This window comes from Ovis aries, chromosome 3 (genome assembly GCF_016772045.2).
Source record: "Ovis aries strain OAR_USU_Benz2616 breed Rambouillet chromosome 3, ARS-UI_Ramb_v3.0, whole genome shotgun sequence".
In the NCBI taxonomy this organism is placed as follows: Eukaryota; Metazoa; Chordata; class Mammalia; order Artiodactyla; family Bovidae; genus Ovis; species Ovis aries.
In genome coordinates, this window is record NC_056056.1 from 202,768,391 (window position 1) to 202,786,995 (window position 18,605).

General features: G+C 46.4%; 1 protein-coding gene and 2 long non-coding RNA genes across 6 annotated transcripts in view; 1 reads left to right on the forward strand and 2 right to left on the reverse strand.

Moving 5' to 3' along the window:
- Positions 1 to 5,959, reverse strand: part of LOC105614839 (uncharacterized) — a 30,732-nt gene extending 24,773 nt beyond the window's left edge. The window contains exon 1 of one of the 2 annotated variants that reach the window (XR_003588896.2): positions 5,874 to 5,959. This is a non-coding gene — a long non-coding RNA (uncharacterized LOC105614839). The other variant, XR_009600285.1, reaches the window with a different exon arrangement.
- Positions 5,960 to 9,475: 3,516 nt separating this feature from the next.
- Positions 9,476 to 14,660, reverse strand: CDKN1B (cyclin dependent kinase inhibitor 1B). The gene is made up of 3 exons (XM_004006850.6): positions 13,650 to 14,660; positions 12,966 to 13,095; positions 9,476 to 10,824 (listed from the first exon to the last, which is right to left on the reverse strand). Exons 1-2 carry the CDS (start codon positions 14,122 to 14,124, stop codon positions 12,974 to 12,976), a joined length of 597 nt encoding a protein of 198 aa, XP_004006899.2. The 5' UTR covers positions 14,125 to 14,660; the 3' UTR covers positions 9,476 to 10,824; positions 12,966 to 12,973.
- Positions 14,661 to 14,827: 167 nt separating this feature from the next.
- LOC105611784 (uncharacterized) lies at positions 14,828 to 17,891 on the forward strand. 3 transcript variants are annotated; one of them, XR_001039473.5, is made up of 4 exons: positions 14,828 to 15,257; positions 15,702 to 16,185; positions 16,689 to 16,752; positions 17,163 to 17,891. It is a non-coding gene; the product is annotated as an uncharacterized LOC105611784 (long non-coding RNA). The 3 variants fall into 3 exon arrangements; XR_006059426.1 differs by having other exon boundaries at positions 14,828 to 15,071; XR_001039472.4 differs by having other exon boundaries at positions 14,828 to 16,185.
- The last annotated feature ends 714 nt before the right edge of the window (positions 17,892 to 18,605 follow it).

Sequence of the window (18,605 nt, forward strand, 5' to 3'; positions counted from 1 at the left end):
CAAACTTACCTATTCTGTATATGACATATCCTAACAGTCTCAATTACAACTGAGCATGTCTTTTAAGAGTCTCTTGTATTTCCTTTTCTGAAAATTGTGGTCACATACTTTGCTTACTTTTCTACTTTGTTTGCTTTTTCTTGTTGATTTGTAGAAATTATTTATCAGGGAAACAAGGTCTTTGATATATAGGCTGCCAACATTTTTTCCAGTTTGCATTGTCTTTTGTATGGGTGTGAGTGTTACTGACTTAGTACCACAAACAAATCTATACCAGGTCGTTTCCAAGATAATAAATGATAACCCTAAATGGAGGATCCTGGTAGGCAGCAGTCCATGGGGTCGCTAAGAGTTGGACACGAGTGAGCGACTTCACTTTCCCTTTTCACTTTCATGCACTGGAGAAGGAAATGGCAACCCACTCCAGTGTTCTTGCCTGGAGAATCCCAGGGATGGGGGAGCCTGGTGGGCTTCCGTCTATGGGGTCGCACAGAGTCGGACACGACTGATGCGACTTAGCAGCAGCAGCAAACCTCCCCAGTGGCTTAGACAGTAAAGAATCTGCCTGCAGTGAGGGAGACCCAGGTTCAACCCCTGGGTCAGGAAGATCCCCTGGAGAAGGGAATGGCTATCCATTCCAGTATTCTTTTTTTTTTTTTTTCTTTAAGTTCTACCACTTTATTGCTACCAACCCATCTCCCTCCATCCTCATGCACACATGCTCAGTCATGTAACCCCATGGACTGCAGCCCGCCAGGCTCCTCCGTCCATGGACTTTTCCAGGCTAGAATGTTGGAGTGGGTTGCCATTTCCTTCTCCCACTCCAGTATTCTTGCATGGAGAATTCCATGGACAGAGGAGCCTGGCAGGCTATAGTCCATGGGGTCACAAACAGTTGGACATGACTTAAGTGACTAACACACTTTTCAAACTAAACAAATGCCTTTTTGTTTTGTTTTGGCCTGGCCTCGGTACGTGGTTTGAAGGATCTCACTTATCCCCTCAGGGACTGGACACAGGCTATGGCAGTGAAAGCTAACTCTAACCACTAGGCTACCAGGGAACTCCCACATTAAACTACCGTTTCAACAAGTTTTTGCAATATATTCATTTTGTTCATTACATTACCACCCTCCTCTAAAATCATTTGTTCTTCTTAAGGGTAACAATGGCAGTTATTAAAAATGAGAAAATAAATTGACAAGGTTAGTATAGTGCTGGTTGTGGTTACTTGAGAATCCAAAATAAGAACTGGGTGTCCTGGGGAATTCCCTGGTGGGCCAGTGGTAGGATTCCAAGCTTCCACTGCAGGGGGCATGCGTTTGATCCCTGGTCAAGGAATTAAGATCCTGCATGCCACATGCTATGGACCACACACACACACACACACACACACAAAAACTGGCTGTCCTTATTAATTGTATATATTAATACAATGATTATTTACTATATACCAGGTACTGTGCTAAATACTGCACACACATTATGCCACCAAACAGTATTAATAATCCTTTGAGAGAACTATAAGCATCCTCATTATATAGCTAAAGAAATAGAAACTATAAAAGGTCAAAGTGTTAGTCACTCAGTCGTGATCAACTCTTTGTGACTCCATGGACTGTAGCCTGCCAGGCTCCTCTGGCCATGGAATTCTCCAGGCAAGAATACTGGAGTGGGTTGCCATCCCTTTCTCCAGGGGATCTTTCTAACCCAGGGATTAAACCCAGGTCTCCTGCATTGCAGGCGGATTCTTTACCACCTGACCCACCAGGGAAGGTGAAATTACTTCCAAAATGGCCTTGCAGGGAGTAAGTTGGGTAACTCTACCCTGAAGAGTCTCATTTCAGAGCCTCAAAAAAGATGGGATCCAGAATCTTATGAGATTCTTTTAGGTGGGACACGGATGAGCTTAAAATTTCTTCCAGGGGCCTCCCTGGTGGCTCAGCAGTCAAGAATCTGCCTGCCAATGCAGGAGACATGGGTTCCACCCCTGGTCTGGTAACACCCCACATGCCGGGGAACAGCTAAGCCCATGCACAACAACTACTGAGCCTGCGCCCTAGAGCCGGGGACCGTAACTACTGAAACCCAAATGGTCTATGGCCTGTGCTCTGAAACAGAAGCCAGTGCAATGAGAAGTCTCTGGAATGAGAAGCCTGTGCAGAACTAGAGAGTCGTCCCCTATCACCACTAGAGAAAATCCCACGCAGCTACAAAGACCCAGCACAGCCAAATTAAATAATTTTTTAAAAAAATTAAAATACAATTAACTTATAAAAAACATTATCCAGATTTTCAATGTTCTCAGTTTCAGTTAATTTCAGTTAACTGGTGTCCAGATATAGTCCATGAAAAACTCTGCAAGTAATTCACAGATTTAAATTGCAGAATCTTCTGAGTACCATGATGAAATCTCTCAATGGTCTGGGCCCCATCCCACCCAGGACAAAAATCATCCCACTGTCTAGCATAGCTACTCCTTAGTTTAGGAAAAAACCGTGTATACAGGGTTCAGAAGTATCTTCAGACTCAGACATCTACTAGGATAAGGGGGGACCACTGGAGTTGCATATTTATTTACTATTATAGTTAATTATTGGAGTAGGAAATGGCAGCCCACTCCAGTATTGTTGTCTGGAAAAGCCCATGGACAGAAGGGGCTGGCAGGCTACAATCCACGGAGTTGCAAAGAGTCAGACAGACTGAGAGGGAGCGTGCACACACAGTTAATTACAATGTAACATAAGACTTCCCATCTTAACCACTTTTAAGCATACAGTTCAGTGAAGTCCATTCACACTGTTGTGCAGCTATCACCACCAAGTCACTGTCTTTTGACCTTCTATGGTGAGCTTTCTACACAGAACACTTTTATGTCACTGGATTTCTGAATAAGAAGGCAAAGCCAGAATAATGTAATGATTTTTGGGAAACTCAGGTTATAGATTTTATATGTTATGTCATACTTAGAAAGACAATCCTCATTCCAAGATTATATTTTAAAAATTCTCTGAGATCTCTGCTGGTATGTCTATGGCTTCATTAAAAAAAAAAAATCACTTTTTAATCCTTCAGGAATTTATCTGGTATGAAGCGGGAGAAAAAGATCCCACTTTATTTATATTTTAACGCAACAGGAATTATATTTGCAACTAGACAAAATTCATTTTAAATCCATTGGGTGGGGGAGAAAAGGCAAGGAAAAGAAGCCAGGAAAATTCTGAAAAAAAAAAAAAAAAAGAAGAAGAAGAAGTATAAAGGTACTGGTTGGGGTGTGGAGGATTAGTGTTATGAGTAATTGTAACTATTCTAAATTTACAGTAATTAAAGTAAAATAGTTCTCAGTGTTTAAACTGATTGAACTATGGAATGAAATAGAATGAGAAGAACTTAGAATATAGTGCAAAGGTATAAATTTTTTGCCATCTTTATCATGTTGAGTATTCCTAACCCAAAATACGGCACATCTTTTCATTTGTTCAAATCTTCTGATAGAGACACAATCTTAGAATGAGAACACTTTCATCTCCCCACCATCCTCCTCTCTGATGATAAGGGCTAGAGAAAAGTTACTAATGGAGATTTCATTTGGAGTCTAAATGTTTTTTTTTCAGAGTCATTTCTAACATATTGAATTTCTCAGGTTCTCTACATAATGTGGAAGGCTGTGATCAAGTCTGATTTCATCAGACAGTGCATGCTCAGTCGTGTCTGACTCTTCCCGCCGCCGTGGACTATAGCCCACCACGATCCACGTCCATAGGATTTTCCAGGCCAGAATGCGGGAGTGGGTTGCCATTTCTTCCTCCAGGGGACCTCCCAGGGATCAAACCTGAGGCTCCTGAATCTCCTGCACTGGCAGGTGGATTCTTTTAGCACTGAGCCACAGAATTGTACCATATTTCCATAGTCTGGGCTCAAAACCAATACTACGCATTAGAGATTAAACAGTAGGTGTCGGGTGCTGGCAGATTTCTTTAAGGGTCCCTGAAGCCACTCTGGGCCTTGATTTAACTTGGGAAGTGAGAATGACAGCTAGATATTACCACCTACTCCTCAGGATTAACAGCCACCGATCTCAAAGATGGGGCTTCAAGTTACCAGGAGTGTTGGTCTAGAACAGCAATGTCCAAATGAAAACATGATGAGTCACATCTATAAACTAAAACTGTCGGGTATCCACACACAAAAAAGGTAAAAAGAAAGAGATGAAATTAAATTTAATATTTTAACTCAATAACCAAAAATATGATTATTTCAACATGCAATAAATATAAAAATTATTAATGAGATATTTAACACTTTTTATACTAACTCTTGGAAGCCCTGAGTGTATTTCACATTTATAGCACACCTCAACTTGGACTAGTCACATTCACGTGCTCAACAACCACATATGGCTTTTGGCTACCACATGGATAACATAACACTAGAAGATGGTAACGAGGGAGTTCCCTGGTGGTCCAGAGGTTAAGATTTTCCCTTTCAACGCAGGGGGTGCAGGTTCCATCTCTGATTGGGGAGCTAAGACCCACATGCCTTTTGGCCATAAAACAAAAGCAATATTGTGACAAATCCAAAAAAAACCTTTTAAAACGGTCCATACTTTAAAAAAAAAGGAAGAAGAAAGAAAATGGTAATGAATGAGAAAAATTGCTTAATTTAGTAGAAATCCAGAAACTCTAAGATGGGAAATACACTATCTCAAAGGTCTGGAACAGACTTAAAAACTCACTAGTTAGTCCTAATATTCACTTGCTATTTGAATCTTTGCCGCGATGTCCCTATTAAGGGGCCATGGAGACTAGTGCTTGACCAGTACTTCCAGGAACGAGATCACTGCTTTCTAACGCTAACCTGTCTATTGGGGTGAGGTGGGGGGAGGCATTTTAATATCAAAAATTCCTTGCTAAGGGCACAAGGAGATTGGTTGATGGTGGTCTGAAGAGCTCAGGTGGTTTGGGCTAACCTTAAGGGGTCAGTGAGGTTAGGAAGTACTGGGGAAGTTTAGTAGTTAAAAAAAAAAATGGACTGTAGGTTGGACAGATAGGAACTGTTATACTGAAGGCTGGGGCTGGATAGCTGGTTAAAATCATCAGGTACACTGCCACAAAAATAACAGGGAAAACAACTGCATATATGCTAACTTCATTCATCTGAAAATACAGTAATTTGGAGAATAACCCGAATTATCATAAACTTTCAAAATTTTCACAATAAAACACAACTGGGATATAAATTAATGAAGGAGATCATTTGTATTAGACCTGTATTACAAATAACAGTATCCTACATGGTAAAGAAAGAATTCACTTCAGATTCAAAAACCAAAAGCCATTTCAGTTTCAATCTCTATCTCGATTATAACATTTTCCTTATTCAAAAACACCCTAGAAATCAGAGACAGAAAGCAATCCCCCCCCCACACACAAATTCAGTAAAAAATGACACTGCTCGAATCTTGAGGGATTCCGACTGGATGACCTTTGAAATAATACATTTTTGCTATAGACGTACTTCTTCGGTTTCTTACCACTGCCCACCCGCCCACCCAGCCTCTTAGGAAATGAAACGGTCTACTTTTCCCGGCCACCTTCACCTCCCCGTTCCCCGCCCTTCCTGATGCTTCCCCAAGGCAGGGGAAAGGTGCGTCTTCTCTAGGGCTCCTGCCAGCGCCTCCCAGTCCCACTGGCCAGCAGTCGGGGAAACGACGCGCCCTAGGCATCCATTAACGTTTTTATACTACACTGTGCCCCGCAGCCCGAGCGTCTCCAGATTGTTTACAGCGGCCCCACGCCCCCCGAACCGCGCGCACACTGTCAACCGCTCTTAGGAGGAAAATTTGGGACTAGAAACTCGGCCCACCAACCCACCTCGGTCCCGCCTACACAAAACCGGCTACAACACCCCACCTCCGGCCGCCGAAGTAGCTTTCATCAAACGATCTGGGGCGCAGTATTTTTTTTTTTCCCCCGAGAAAACAAGCGTCCCAAGGAAAAAAAAATTCAAACTACCCTCGCGGGCCAATGGGAAAGAAGAGAGAGGAGGGAGGAGCCAGCGGGGCGGGGCGGGCGCCAGGGCTGGTACCGCAGGGGATGCGTAAAAACACGGCGGGCGCACGGTTTGGGGTTTTTTTTTTTTTCCTCCAAAACTAGCTAAAAGCCCGAGACTCCGCCCGAAGCTGCAGCCTCTCGGATCCACCTTAAATCTTCAGTGGACTCGGCGCCGGGGTCAGTGGGCGCAGCCAATGCCAATCAAGTTTACAACCACCAGCACAGGAGGGAGAAAAAAAAAGAGGAAAAAAAAAATAATCTGCAAGTTCTCGGGTCTGCACACACACTCGCGGGGAGGCACGCACACATGTCCACAAGCACACAAAAGACAGGAGCGGGTGGGGGCCGGGTGCCAAAGAGGGAAGGGGGACGTGTCCGCAGATCCCTCGCTCGACGCGAAGCGCCCGTGGCCCCGTGCGCTCCGGGAAGGCGCGCGGGAAGCGCGGCCCGGCCCGAGCGCCATGATGGTGGCCGCGGTTCGGAGCCCATTTTTTTCTGGCGGGGGAGCTGCAATGATGCAATCCCCCGGCCCCGCGGTCCCCCGGCTGCGCGCCCTTCTCCCGGCCTTTTCTTCGCCTTCCTTTTGAGGCGCGTCGATGTTTCGCGCCCAGCCCGCCTCTACTCCTTTTTGTACTTTTCACTTACTGATTCCTGCCTCCCTCTTATGTGTGTTCCCACGCGCGACAGGCCCAGTACGCGGAGGGCACCACCATCCCCTGCCCCCCGCTCCACGGGGCCTCGAATTGATGTGTGAAGGCTACACTTTCGGTTCTGCGGGGTCCCGGCTGGCGCTGACCCCACCCTGCCCCACCCCCACGCAAGCTGGGATACAAGCGGTGCCACCGCCCCCATGCCGACACCCGGGGGAAGGGAAGGTCAAGCGTGACCGTGGACCCTCTTGCCCTCCCCCACTGCGCAGGATTTTTACCTTAATTTTGGCCGGGAGGGAGGGGAGCGAGCATAGGGTGTGGCCCAGGTGAAAGACTTGGCAAACTTAAAAAAAAAACTCAGAGTCTGGAAAACAGATAGCAGATCCTAGATGAGCTTTTAAAACACTTTTCTTCCCAATCAGAAAAAGCTTCAGAAGAACAAGTGTCTACGCTAACAAGGGTGAAGATGAAATGGCGAAGGCAACGTTCCTCGGCATCCGGGAAAGGTCCCGGCGCGCGGCCGGTGGGCGCACCGTGGCCTGAAAGGCCGCGCGCGCCCCGCTCCCCTTCTGTAGATTTCCACGGTCCCCTTCGTCTCCAATCACGCCCCTGGACCCACGGTTTCCTAGTTTTTCCCTGCCCTGCCCTGATCCCCTTCACTGGGCAGCGGGGATGGGACCGGGGGACTTGGCAGAGCGGGTGTAAGCGAGGAAGCGACCCCCGCGAGCGGCAGCGGCGCTCGGCCCCTTTAGCGCGCGGCCCTGGGCCGCCGGCGAGCCGAGAAGCCTTTCGAAATGCGCGGGGCTGCGGATCATTGGAGCCTGGGGTGGGGGTGGGAGCGGACTGCTGCCTTGGAGGGTCCACGAATTCGGAAAGGTTCTCCCATCCGCTCACCTCTCCCCAGCGCCCTGGAGTGGACGGGGTACTGACAGGCAGGGTCTGATTGTGGAGAGGAAGGGGGGTTTTCGCTTCTTTCTGAGCCCAGAGGGGAGATGATGAGAGAGGCAAGTTTCGGAGAAACAGCCCAGCCCAGCTGCGCGGGCCGAGGCGTAGCCGCCCTTCACGGCCTGCGGGTGCCCGGGGCGCGGGAACTGCGCGCAGCGATCCGGGAGGTGCGGGAGCCGCCGGTAGATGAGGAGCTAGACTTAATAGTCTTTTCTTGCCGAGGCTCCGGTCAGCCCGACCCCGCAACTGCCGCGGCGGGCGATCGTAGGGCTGCGGCTCAGGGCGGAGAGACTACGGCGCGGTGGCCCGAGTAGCGGGGTGGGGGGTGCCTGGGCCGACGGCCGCATCCCCTCGGAGCGACGCCCGCGGCGGGCCAGGCAGTCCGGGGTCGGGGAGAGGACGGTCAGAATCTCAGGGACACGTTCAGAGACTTGACGCAGAACGGGCGAAGGACCGACACGATGACTTTAGGGGCTGCGTTCCTGTGAACGTGCCTGGCGCGGCGAGCATCCACTTCTTTCTGGCCCTGGACTCCTAAAACGCAATCTCTAAAAATTCGGATTAACGATGGCTCTTGGGGAAAGAAACGGGGTGAGGGGCAGAAGCAGCTTTTAGAAGAGGATTTTTGCCCCTCATTTGTTAGAAACACGTTTTAAAGTACTCTTTTTGGCTCAGAGAGACTATTTCATTATTTCCTGACTCTCCACTCCTTCCTCCCCATTTTGAATTGTTTTTCTTGCTTTCTCAGTCTCTTCCTGAAAAACACCCTGCCTTCGTGTTTTGAATAGAATCACAAAAACACCTTTAGTCTTTAATTAAAATAATACCCCAACTTGGAAGATGTGGCCCAGCCACCAAAGGACCTATTTTTCCCTTCCCGGCAGGGCAGTCGCAGACAGACAATCTTTTTTTTTTTTTTTTGGATAAGCAATTTCGGGTCAAAATAAGCTGAAATTATCTTAATTTATTGCCCCCTTTGAGGTGCAATAAATTAAATGCAACTATTCAAGAGAAACTATTTAATCCAAATCCAGATTTTTGCGATTTAACCATTTGCAGATTCCTAGAAAAAATAATTTACTTTTACACCTTAGCCACATTTTCTAAGAGAATTTTAAATTAGAGGGATCATCTTAGTAAATTTTACTTTAAGATGCTGTTTAACTTTATTTAAATAAAAAATAACTTTGCTATGTGGATATGGAACCTCCAAACCCTCAGATTGGGTATTCAGATTAACCAGTTTTAGGTTGTGTAGAGTGTAACCAGGAAATGTAGAAGTTGAGGAATTGGTGTGTGATGGCCAGTTCAATTTGAAGGATACCTGTTCTATCTAAATTAGTGTGGAATGCACACCCCCTTCTAAAGGACCTATATACCTGAATATTTTGGAAGAGAGGTGTAGCTTAAGAGCGTCTGAACAACTGCTGTAGCTCCTTACAACATTCTGTGTGTGTAAATACAGAATTTAGAGAAGTCACCATGTTAGTTTCATTTTCAATCCTGCAAGTGTGTGATCAGTCTACACTTATGTAAGAATTTTTGGTTTTGACACATTCATATTCTAGAAGATATAAATATTACCATCTTATTAATATGAAAATGTGACTTTCCCACTTTCCACTTCTAAAGTTTTGTCCACCCATATAGAACTAAGTGGAAAAGCGTGACTACTACATTCGGTCCTACATAAACATCATCTGAGTGGTAGGCCTGAGTTATCTAGGTATTTGCCACTTCGTATTACATTTGTGGAAATGACTAGAATGCTAAGTCGAACACCTCAAGCTTAGTAAGGTATATTTACATACAGTTCAACTCAACGAATAGCTCTGGAAGTTTTCTTTATTGATTACTTGATGTGTAACAATAATTGGCATCTTTTCCACACATTACAAAAAATTATACTTGGCTCAGTATGCAACCTTTTAAGCATAGCCATATTATTTAACAGAAGAACAGAAGGGGAAAAACCTACTCTACCCGATACAGCATTTACAAATGCACAAAACATGCCACTTTGGCTTGTATATTGTCTAGATTAAAAAAAAAAAAATCTCTTTTTAACATAAATAAGTTAGTATAATTTTCAGTGTCTTTACAGAGTTATGTACACAGGTACACTTCAAATGGTTTTGTTTCATACACATACACAGGCAATGTAAAAATACTGTTTAAAGATGTAGTATCCATTTCTCCAACCCACGGGTGCTTTTCTCTATATGCACTTTCCTTTAAAAATACCACTATCCTTTGGACAAATTAAGAAACAGAATGAGAAGCTGTAAATTAAAAATTATTTCATTATTTTTTATGTCAAGTTACTTACAGATCTTTAAAAATATCCAAGGATTTAGAATTATTTTGTCTGTGTCTACACACACCCTGAAGTGAAAAGAAAATTAAGAAATGTCCTCAAAATTCTGATAAAAATTAAATGGTCAATTCTGTGCATTCAGAACACTCCCCACATACATGCCAGAGTGCCCAGAGGTACCTGGAGTGATTACCAGACTGATGAATACTGGGTAAATTCCAATTGTAAGGGAGACTAGTGGGGAGCACTGAGCTTTTTGTTGTTGTTGTTGTTTTTAAAAAAAAAGCCATTTGCTACCATATAACGGAATCATCAGAGCTCCCAAATGAGAAAAAAAACTTCATGTAAAAATAAATAGCAATTATCTGCAGCCAGTGTTCAAATTTGGGTGATTTTTTAAATGAAGTATCCGTTTTCATTGAAAGGGACATTACATCTTTAAAGAAAATAATTCAAACCCTTCCCCCAAACTGCTTCTCTTCATGCAAGTCAAATATTTTTGTCCTTGCTCTAAATCGAAGCAAGCTCTTAATACCCACCCCATGCCAATTCCTCAGTACCCCCCAGCCCTCCCTTCCCCAAAGTTTATGTGCTACATAAAAAGTAAAAACTATATACACAGGTAGTACAATGAAGCAAATAAGGAAAAACCTAATTGCACAATGCTACATCCAACGCTTTTAGAGGCAGATGATTTAAGAGTGCCTAAAACTTTAGTGTTAAGTCTGTTGCTGTTCAGTGCTTGTAAAGGATGTCCGTTCTTGGAGTCAGCGATATGTATTCCAAATTTTTAATTTATATCTTCCTTGCTTCATCAAGCAGTGATGTATCTGATAAACAAGGAAACATACTCTTAGTTCTGCAAAAGAAACAAGGAGAAAGAATTAGAAGAAAAGGCACTAAAAAAACATTGCCAATATATTACCGGAATTATTTTGTTAGTTTTAGCTGGGAAATACCTGAGCAACGGGAAAGAACGAACATACTAAAAGCTGGTGACTAGAGTCATCTCCATCCAACATTTCTCTCACTGGCTTTTCACTCTCCCCTGTGCTATAGGCTTTTGTCTAGAACAGCGGTATTCAACAGAGGGTAATTTTGCTGCCTGCCCTCGCCACCCTCCCACCCCCAGGGGGACATTTGGCAATGGCTGGAGACATTTTTGGTTGTCACACTGGGTATGACTGGAGAGGTTTCTACTGACATGTGCTTCAAGAGATCAGGGATGCTGCCAGAACATTCTACAATGCCCGGGACAGCCTCCCTCAACAAAGAATTATTCGGCCCCAAATGTCAGCAGTGCAGAGGTTGAGGAACCCTGGTCTAGAGAATTGGGGTCAAAGATACTGAGAAAGAACAGACATGGGAAAATTCAGAAACCAATAACACTTAAGAGCAGCAGAATTTTCTGTCTGAAAAATAATTGGCAATGATATTTATAAAGGCTCTCCAAAGAAAATTCTATTCACTTTTTTTTTTTCTCAAAATCTTCTAGTCTTAGTCATATGTAGAAATATACACACGAATGCTTATGAATAGGTCCTTACTACGATTTCCTGTATTCTCTGAACTGGCAATATTTACTAACAAGTGCTTCTCGGTAGGTGAGAATGGAGCCAGATCAAAATTCAACAGGTCTGATTTGCTCATCTGACGACTTACGCCACAAGTCACAAACCAAGAGCCGCAGGTGTTAGGGTTACTTCAGAAATCATTTTCATCCAATTTACCTACTTCATATATATAAGCTGTGATGTAGAGGTTTCATAGCACTGTTTTATATAAGCTCTGAAAAATATCACATATATGTAGCCAAGTCCTATATATGACACTGATTTAAAAACACAACAAACTTGAACCTCACCTTCATCCTTCTTTAAAATTTTTACAAATGAGGATTTTAAAAGTTAGTGTAAACATTTCTTAGGATCTCTTTATATGCTAGGCTAGTGAGAGTGGAGAGAGAAAGAAGGACATAGTTATTATAAGTTTACAAACTATGAATATGTGTAGTTTGATCCTTAAGACCAATCCATGTAAAGCTGGGGGCTGATTATTCAAATTAGCTTTTCATATTGATCGTATTTTAGTAAACGGCAAAAATCTCCACTTCTAATGTTGGGGGTACACCTACCCCTGCCAACCCCGATAACTACTCTCCATTTCCTCTACAAGCACCCAGCTTCTCCTGTTATAGCATGATTAGCATACGCATGCTGACGTGTTCCTGGATTGCTTACTCTGGCAGAGTCACTTCTGCTTTGCAACTTCAGTGTTATCAGAAATTCCGCAGGAACCTTAGTATTTTTGAGCCTTCCATTTCAGTTTTACTTTTTTTAAACACACAGGTTCCTTCTCCATCCTCCAAACTTATCAGAAGCCAGAGAGTGTGAGAGCATATGAAAATGATAAAGACAAAAGCAAGTCATATATTTCTGTCACATTTATAAATATTTGATTATCCAGATATGAACCACTTTTTCAGTGAGGAAAAGTGCCTCACTTTTCCCTCGAAGTTTTAATTAAATCATTTATTTGCCATTTTTGCCCATGTAGAGCTCAAAATCTGTTACTGAGTCAACATGGTCCTCTGGGAGATGAATTCTCATGAAGTGGGATGGAGGCAGACCCCTGCTCTTGGTCAGATGGAAAAAGAACCTATTGTTCTGGACATGTTTTGATGGCACCTTCAGGGAACTGACCTTCCTACTCACGGAGCCTTGGTTACAAGAACTTGCCTGGGACACTTGCTCTGATCAGTTGGTGCTTCAAAGGAAAATAATCTCAGGAGGTGAAAACTGGGAAGAACTATAGTACCTCCCCACTGATTCCCAGTCTTCCCCATTCCTACCTTTTTGTCCTCCCAAAGCATAAAACAAAAGCCCCCAAGTTTTCATCGGCCAGCCCCCACTGAGATCGGGTTATCTTGGGGCTTGAAAGCCCACCAGTTCCTGCAACCCAACTGGGGTGTCACTTATTTGCTCCAAGTCATCAACCCACCGAGTGGTTTACGTCTGACGCCTTCTGAGGCCAGGCTTCTTGGGCGTCTGCTCCACTGAACCGGCGTTGGGGGAACCGTCTGAAACATTTTCTTCTGTTCTGTTGGCTCTTTTGTTTTGAGGAGAGGAATCTAAGGGCAAGAGGGAATTTTTAAAAAGAACACACACAAACAATCTTTATTAGAAAAAAACAATGGCCGACAGAAGTGAGCCCAAGAGTCAAGGGACAAAAAACCCACTACCTCCACCCACAATCTTGGGTCCGTCATTCCCAGTGGCCTTTAAGGGCACAAAATGAAGTTGTTTTCACATAACAGAAAGTGTATTTTCTACGCTTCAAAGCTCTCTCTCCAAAGCGAAGAAGGAGGCAGTTGATAAACATCCCAACATTGTCACATACCTACCGCTGTCTAGCTGGGAGGAGCCGCGATGTTTTCAGTTAGAGAAATGATCAGATAACACAATCTCAAGCTTCTGACTTAAAAGTCATAAACAGACAAGCAGGCAACTAAATAAATAGCATGTACTCATGTACCTCAAAGTAGGAAAGTGCGCTCCCCCCACCTCCGCCCCAAAAGCTAAGTCAGAACGCGCTGAAAAGAAAGCTGCGGTTAAAGACCCTCAAGCAGGGAAAGGAGCGCGGCAGACAGAGACAGACATTTTAGGCATCGGAAAGGGTCATTACCATCTGCGGCAGGTCGCTTCCTTATCCCGGGGCACTGCTCCGCTAACCCGGTCTGGCTGTCCGGGGCATCAGTCTTCTGATCGACCAAATGCGTGTCCTCTGGGTTTGCCTGAGACCCAAGTAAAGGCACCGCCGGGCGGGCCCCGCTGGCATCCTGGCCTTCCTGCGCCGGCACCTTGCAGGCGCCTTTGGGTGGCCGCGGGGGTCTGTAGTAGAACTCGGGCAGGTTGCCCTTTTCTACCTCCTGCCACTCGTACTTGCCCTCCAGGGGCTTGTGATTCTGAAAATCAAAATTCCACTTGCGCTGGCTGGCCTCTTCCATGTCTCTGCAATGCTTCTCCAAGTCCCGGGTTAACTCTTCGTGATTGACCGGGCCAAAGAGGTTTCTGCAAGCCGAGGGCTTGGGGTACTCCGCCTGTCTGGCGTCCATCCGCTCCAGGCTCGGGCTCCCGTTAGACACTCGCACGTTTGACATCTTCCTCCCAGGGGGTGGGGTGGGGGTGGGGGGTCTCGGCGACTGAGGCTCTTGCGCGCGCTCTCTCTCTCTCGCCAAACAAAACCGAACAAAACAAAACGCCCCGACCCAGCCCGAGCCCCTCTTTATAAGCCCTGCGCCGGCCCCTGGAGCCAAGAGAAACAAACGCGAGCCGAGTCAGCGCCCGAGCGTCTAGGCGCGCACGGGGCTGGGGGAGGGGGCGAGGGGCAGCCCCCCGGGGCCAGGCAGCCCCGATCCCGGCCGATCAAGCGGGAGGGCGGGGAGCGGAGGGGAGGGGAGCCGAGCGCCGCCGAGACAGGAGGGGGCAGAGCCGCTCCGAGTCCGGGCCGCCGCGAGCCCGCGGGTCCCGCCGCCCGAGCGCCGTCTCCAAACCTTGCGGGCGTCGCGGAGTCGCGGAGCGGCGAGAGAGTGAGCCCAGAGGAAAGCGGGGAGGAAGGAAAAAAAACACCCCCGAAAAGACGAGCCCCCTTTTTGGAGTTGCCCAATATGGCGGTGGAAGGGAGGCTGACGAAGGAGAAGATGATTGACACCGCGAGTCTATTTAAACAGAGGAGGAGATCATTGGTCGCGGCGCCGGGAGCCGCCCCGCCGAGGCTGGCGAGCTCGGCCTTAAGGTGGCCCCGCCGCGCCTCCCCGCCTCCCGAGCGCGCCGCCGCCGCCGCCGAGCGCGCGGCCGGGACCCGGGGCTGGTCGCGTGACTGCGGGAGGCGCACGGCTTGCCAGCAGACCTGCTCCGGCTGGCCTAGGAGAAATTACAAATAAGACAAACGAGCTCGCCAAACGGCCGGGGAGCCGGGGAGGGGCCTGGGCAGCGGGGCCGGCCGGCGGGTGTTCTGATCCCGGGCGCTGCGCGGACCCGCGCGCCACTGCTCCGGAGCCCCGACCTCCCCGGCTCCTCGCCCGGGAAAGCGGGGGAGAGTTCCAAGGTGCTCGGCCGCCGGTGGTGGTACCCTTGGCTGGCGATCTTGTTTGCGCTGCACTCACCGAGCGGGGGATGGGGGGACGCAGGGTGGGAGCTCGGCCCCCTAGCTGGGCTCCCCCCCGGGGGCCCCCAATCGCTCACATGGCGGGGGAGGCGGGGAGCCCCTCGGCCTGGGTGCCTTAAGCTGGAGGTGAGCAGTGGTTAGTTCAGCCTTAACCTAGAAGTCTGCTATTTCTAGGGGAGGTTAGGGGCTTAGGTGAGAAGCCTAGGAGGACGTCTTTCTGTAAATTACCCTGGAATAGATGCAGTCTTTATTATGTATTCTGAACCCAAGGTTTCTCTCAATAAAAAATAAGAAAGGATTGCAAGATCAAAAAGTCAACTGATCTCCCAAGTCCCTAATAAACTTTGTAGCTGTCTCAGACACATTTAGTTTAAAAAAAAAAAAGCGAGGTTAGATCCCTGGCCCAGGTTCTTGCCTCCCAAGTACAGTTCACTGACGTGGGCTGCGTGTGGGAACTCGTCTCCTCTTTGTATTTTTCAATTCTTTGCCGGGTTGTAGCAGTTTCCTCTACCTGAGTCCAGCCGCCAAACACAACAGCTTCTTCCTTCCTCCACCCTTCTCTCCCACCAGACTCAACTTCTTGGAACCCACCCAGAACACCATTCAGATGCAAGTGACTGACGCTTTTAAAGGGCGGCGGATCTTCTAAGAGTGAAAGGAATCGGAAAGTCCGGATTGCGAAGTGATTTCTAAAGCAACCACAACCGTGTCCTCACGTCTGAGATTGTTCGGTTGGTCAGAAAGTTCGTTCGGAGTTTTCCAGGCGATCCTACGGAAAAGCCCAAACGAGCTTTTTGGTCAACCCAGTATTTCGGCATTTCTCTGCTCCCCTTTGCAACTTGACATTTACCTAACTGTGCTCCTGAGCAAGGTGATGGAAGTTAAAACAGGATGGACAGGCTGTTATATCTGAAACAAAGGGTCTTTAACTGCCCTCCCTATCCTTCTTTTGTTCTGGATCAAAGTTACACATTTTACTGGAAAGTAATCTCCGGTTCTAACAGTGCCCAACAGCAATTGTGCACAACAGTTTTCTTAGGCATCTATGCTACAGGTGAGTTTGACATTTAACTTGTTTTCTTAACCCACATAGTATTTGCCCACTTTGTGTGCCTTCCTTGCTTCAGACATTCCAGAATGTAGGAGTTAGGAGGAACCTTGGAAACCCTGTGGTTCAACCTTCTCTTTTAACCATTGAGGAAACTGAGACTCAAGAGAGGTTTCTCTGGGTTATTACCCAGAGTGATTCTCCTATCTATAGTCTGCAGGTCCTCCTCTCCTATAAATGATTCAAAATGGCTCCTTCTCATGCTCTGGGCTGCTTGCAGCTGTTTCCTTGATGTGGCCTGTGGTCCCTGATATTTAAATAGGACTGTCACTGGCCTTTGGTATGACCTTGCACTTAATATGACTAAAATGCAGATTCCAAAGGGGCAGGGTGAGACCCAGAGAGCAGTGAGAGAGACAGTGCTTTCAAAGGCCAGACTTCCTACCTGATGGAGAGAAAATATTTCATCTGGCATCTAAGTAAAAGGTCTCATCTTCTTTATTTTTTAGGTCGAATGCCCCCACTTAATTTACTGAACTGGAGAAGATGGAGAAGAGGGACAGAAAAATTAGGGTAGGTCTCAATACCCTACTCCTGAAATTATAGATTATTGTTGTTGAAATCTTTACACAGTTGTTGGACTACACCAAAATTCTGTATTCTATATGAACATAAATTCAGATGCATAAGTACACAACTACCACATCTATGTAAATGGAGACATTCTAGAGTATTACACCTTGCCACAGATGTTTGATTTTATTCGTGGAATTAATATCTTCCAGAAAAGTAAAAAATGGATATTTTCATCCCCTACGCACCCTGAATATTTCTTTAACTAGTATGTAGGACCACCATTTTGTCGCTTTGTTAATCTTGAAAACCAAACGAGTCACAGTGACGCCACCTTAAGACGTCTGGCTGCCAGCAGAAAGGCTGTGCTTACTCCGACCTTGCTATGATCTAAAGTGTTTTGTTTACAGTCAAGGCACCGGAGAACTGCGGGGCAAATAGTGAGAGGGCAGGCGTCTGCTGTAGTAGCGATGAAGCGTGAAAAAAAAATACGACAGAGTCCCCGAGGGAAGAGAACCCGGAGCTGTGAGCGCCATCCTCCTGTGGAAAGTAGGCGGCGGCTTTAAGAGACTGAGCCGGGAGAATTTCCAATAAACAGCCTAAAGGCGGAGCCTGGGGAGAAGACAGAAAGTTACACTCGCGCTGCTCTGAAAAAGGGGGCTCGGCTGCCCCCAAGACCCAGAATCTCGTCCTGGGTGATGTTTTTGTTGTCAGTTTCCCTCTTGATAGTTTTCTCCTTAGAGCTGAGAAGTGGCCCATAAGCCACCCAAGATTTGTGTGTGTCCTTTAACAGCTTGGGAGAGAGACGAAGACCAATTTTACTTAAAAGAAAACACCTGTGTGGTAGCCGAATGTCCCGGCGGAGCGGCTGAGCAATCTCGCCTCCCAGGTGCAGTTCCTCGCAGGGGGAAGTCAAGCAGCCCCCAAAACTTCTGCGAAGGCGCACGCTTCCTGGCCCCATTGCCCCTCCCACCTCGAGCACAAGATTTTAATCCTTCCTCGAGGATGTTTACGGTGAGGCGACGCTCGCTCAATTTCAGTATGCTCCTAAACCGACATATTTTTAGAGTTTGGAAATTTCACAGTCTGTTTCTGACCCTTTTTATTCAATTTAATAAATACTTATTGAGCATCTTCTATTAATTTGCTTATTCTTTCTACAAATATTTATTGAGTGCCTTGATATCCGAGACTCTGGGAATACAGAGGTAAACAAGATTTACACTAGGATGACCGCTTACACTCTAGTAGGGGAGAGGAGACCGAAAATACACAATAATACATGGGTGAAATATACATACCGCGGAAGGAAGTGATACATGCTATGGAGAATAACCGGAGGAGAGGGAAAGAGAGCATTGTGAGGTCCCAGTGTGACTAGTGTGGTCCAGGAAGCCTTCATTGAGAGAGTGGCCTTGGAGAGATGCTCTGAGGACTCCAGAGAGAGCAGCCATGTAGTGTCCCCATAAAGGGAACAGCAGAGGACTTCCCTGGTGGTCCAGCGGTTAAGACTTCTCCTTCCAATGCAGGGGGTGGGGGTTCCATCCGTGGTGGGACAGCTAAGATCCTACGTGCCTCCTGACAAAAATAATAACGCTAAAACACAGAAGCAATATTGTAACAAATTCAAAACTTTTTAAAAAAATGTTTAAAACTGGAGGATGGAGAGGAACAGCAAACACAAAAGTTCTGAAGTGTGATTTTGTCTTCAAGGAACAAAGGGGAGAGAGGAGAGAGTAACAGCATTAGCACCTGCTCAAACAAAGTTAGGTAGGCCTATGCAGGATTTTAATCCATGACTGAAGGACAGGGGAGGCCACTGAAGCAGCAGGAGGTTCTAAGCACTGGAATGA

What these genes read in the sequence shown, in the direction of transcription:
- CDKN1B (XM_004006850.6), bottom strand. Translation starts at nt 14,124, where the DNA reads ATGTCAAACGTGCGAGTGTCTAACGGGAGCCCGAGCCTGGAGCGGATG. An exon ending in GAAGCGACCTGCCGCAGATG is followed by an intron (nt 13,096 to 13,649) that starts GTAATGACCCTT and finishes TCTTGCCCTTAG; the next exon opens with ATTCCTCTCCTCAAAACAAA.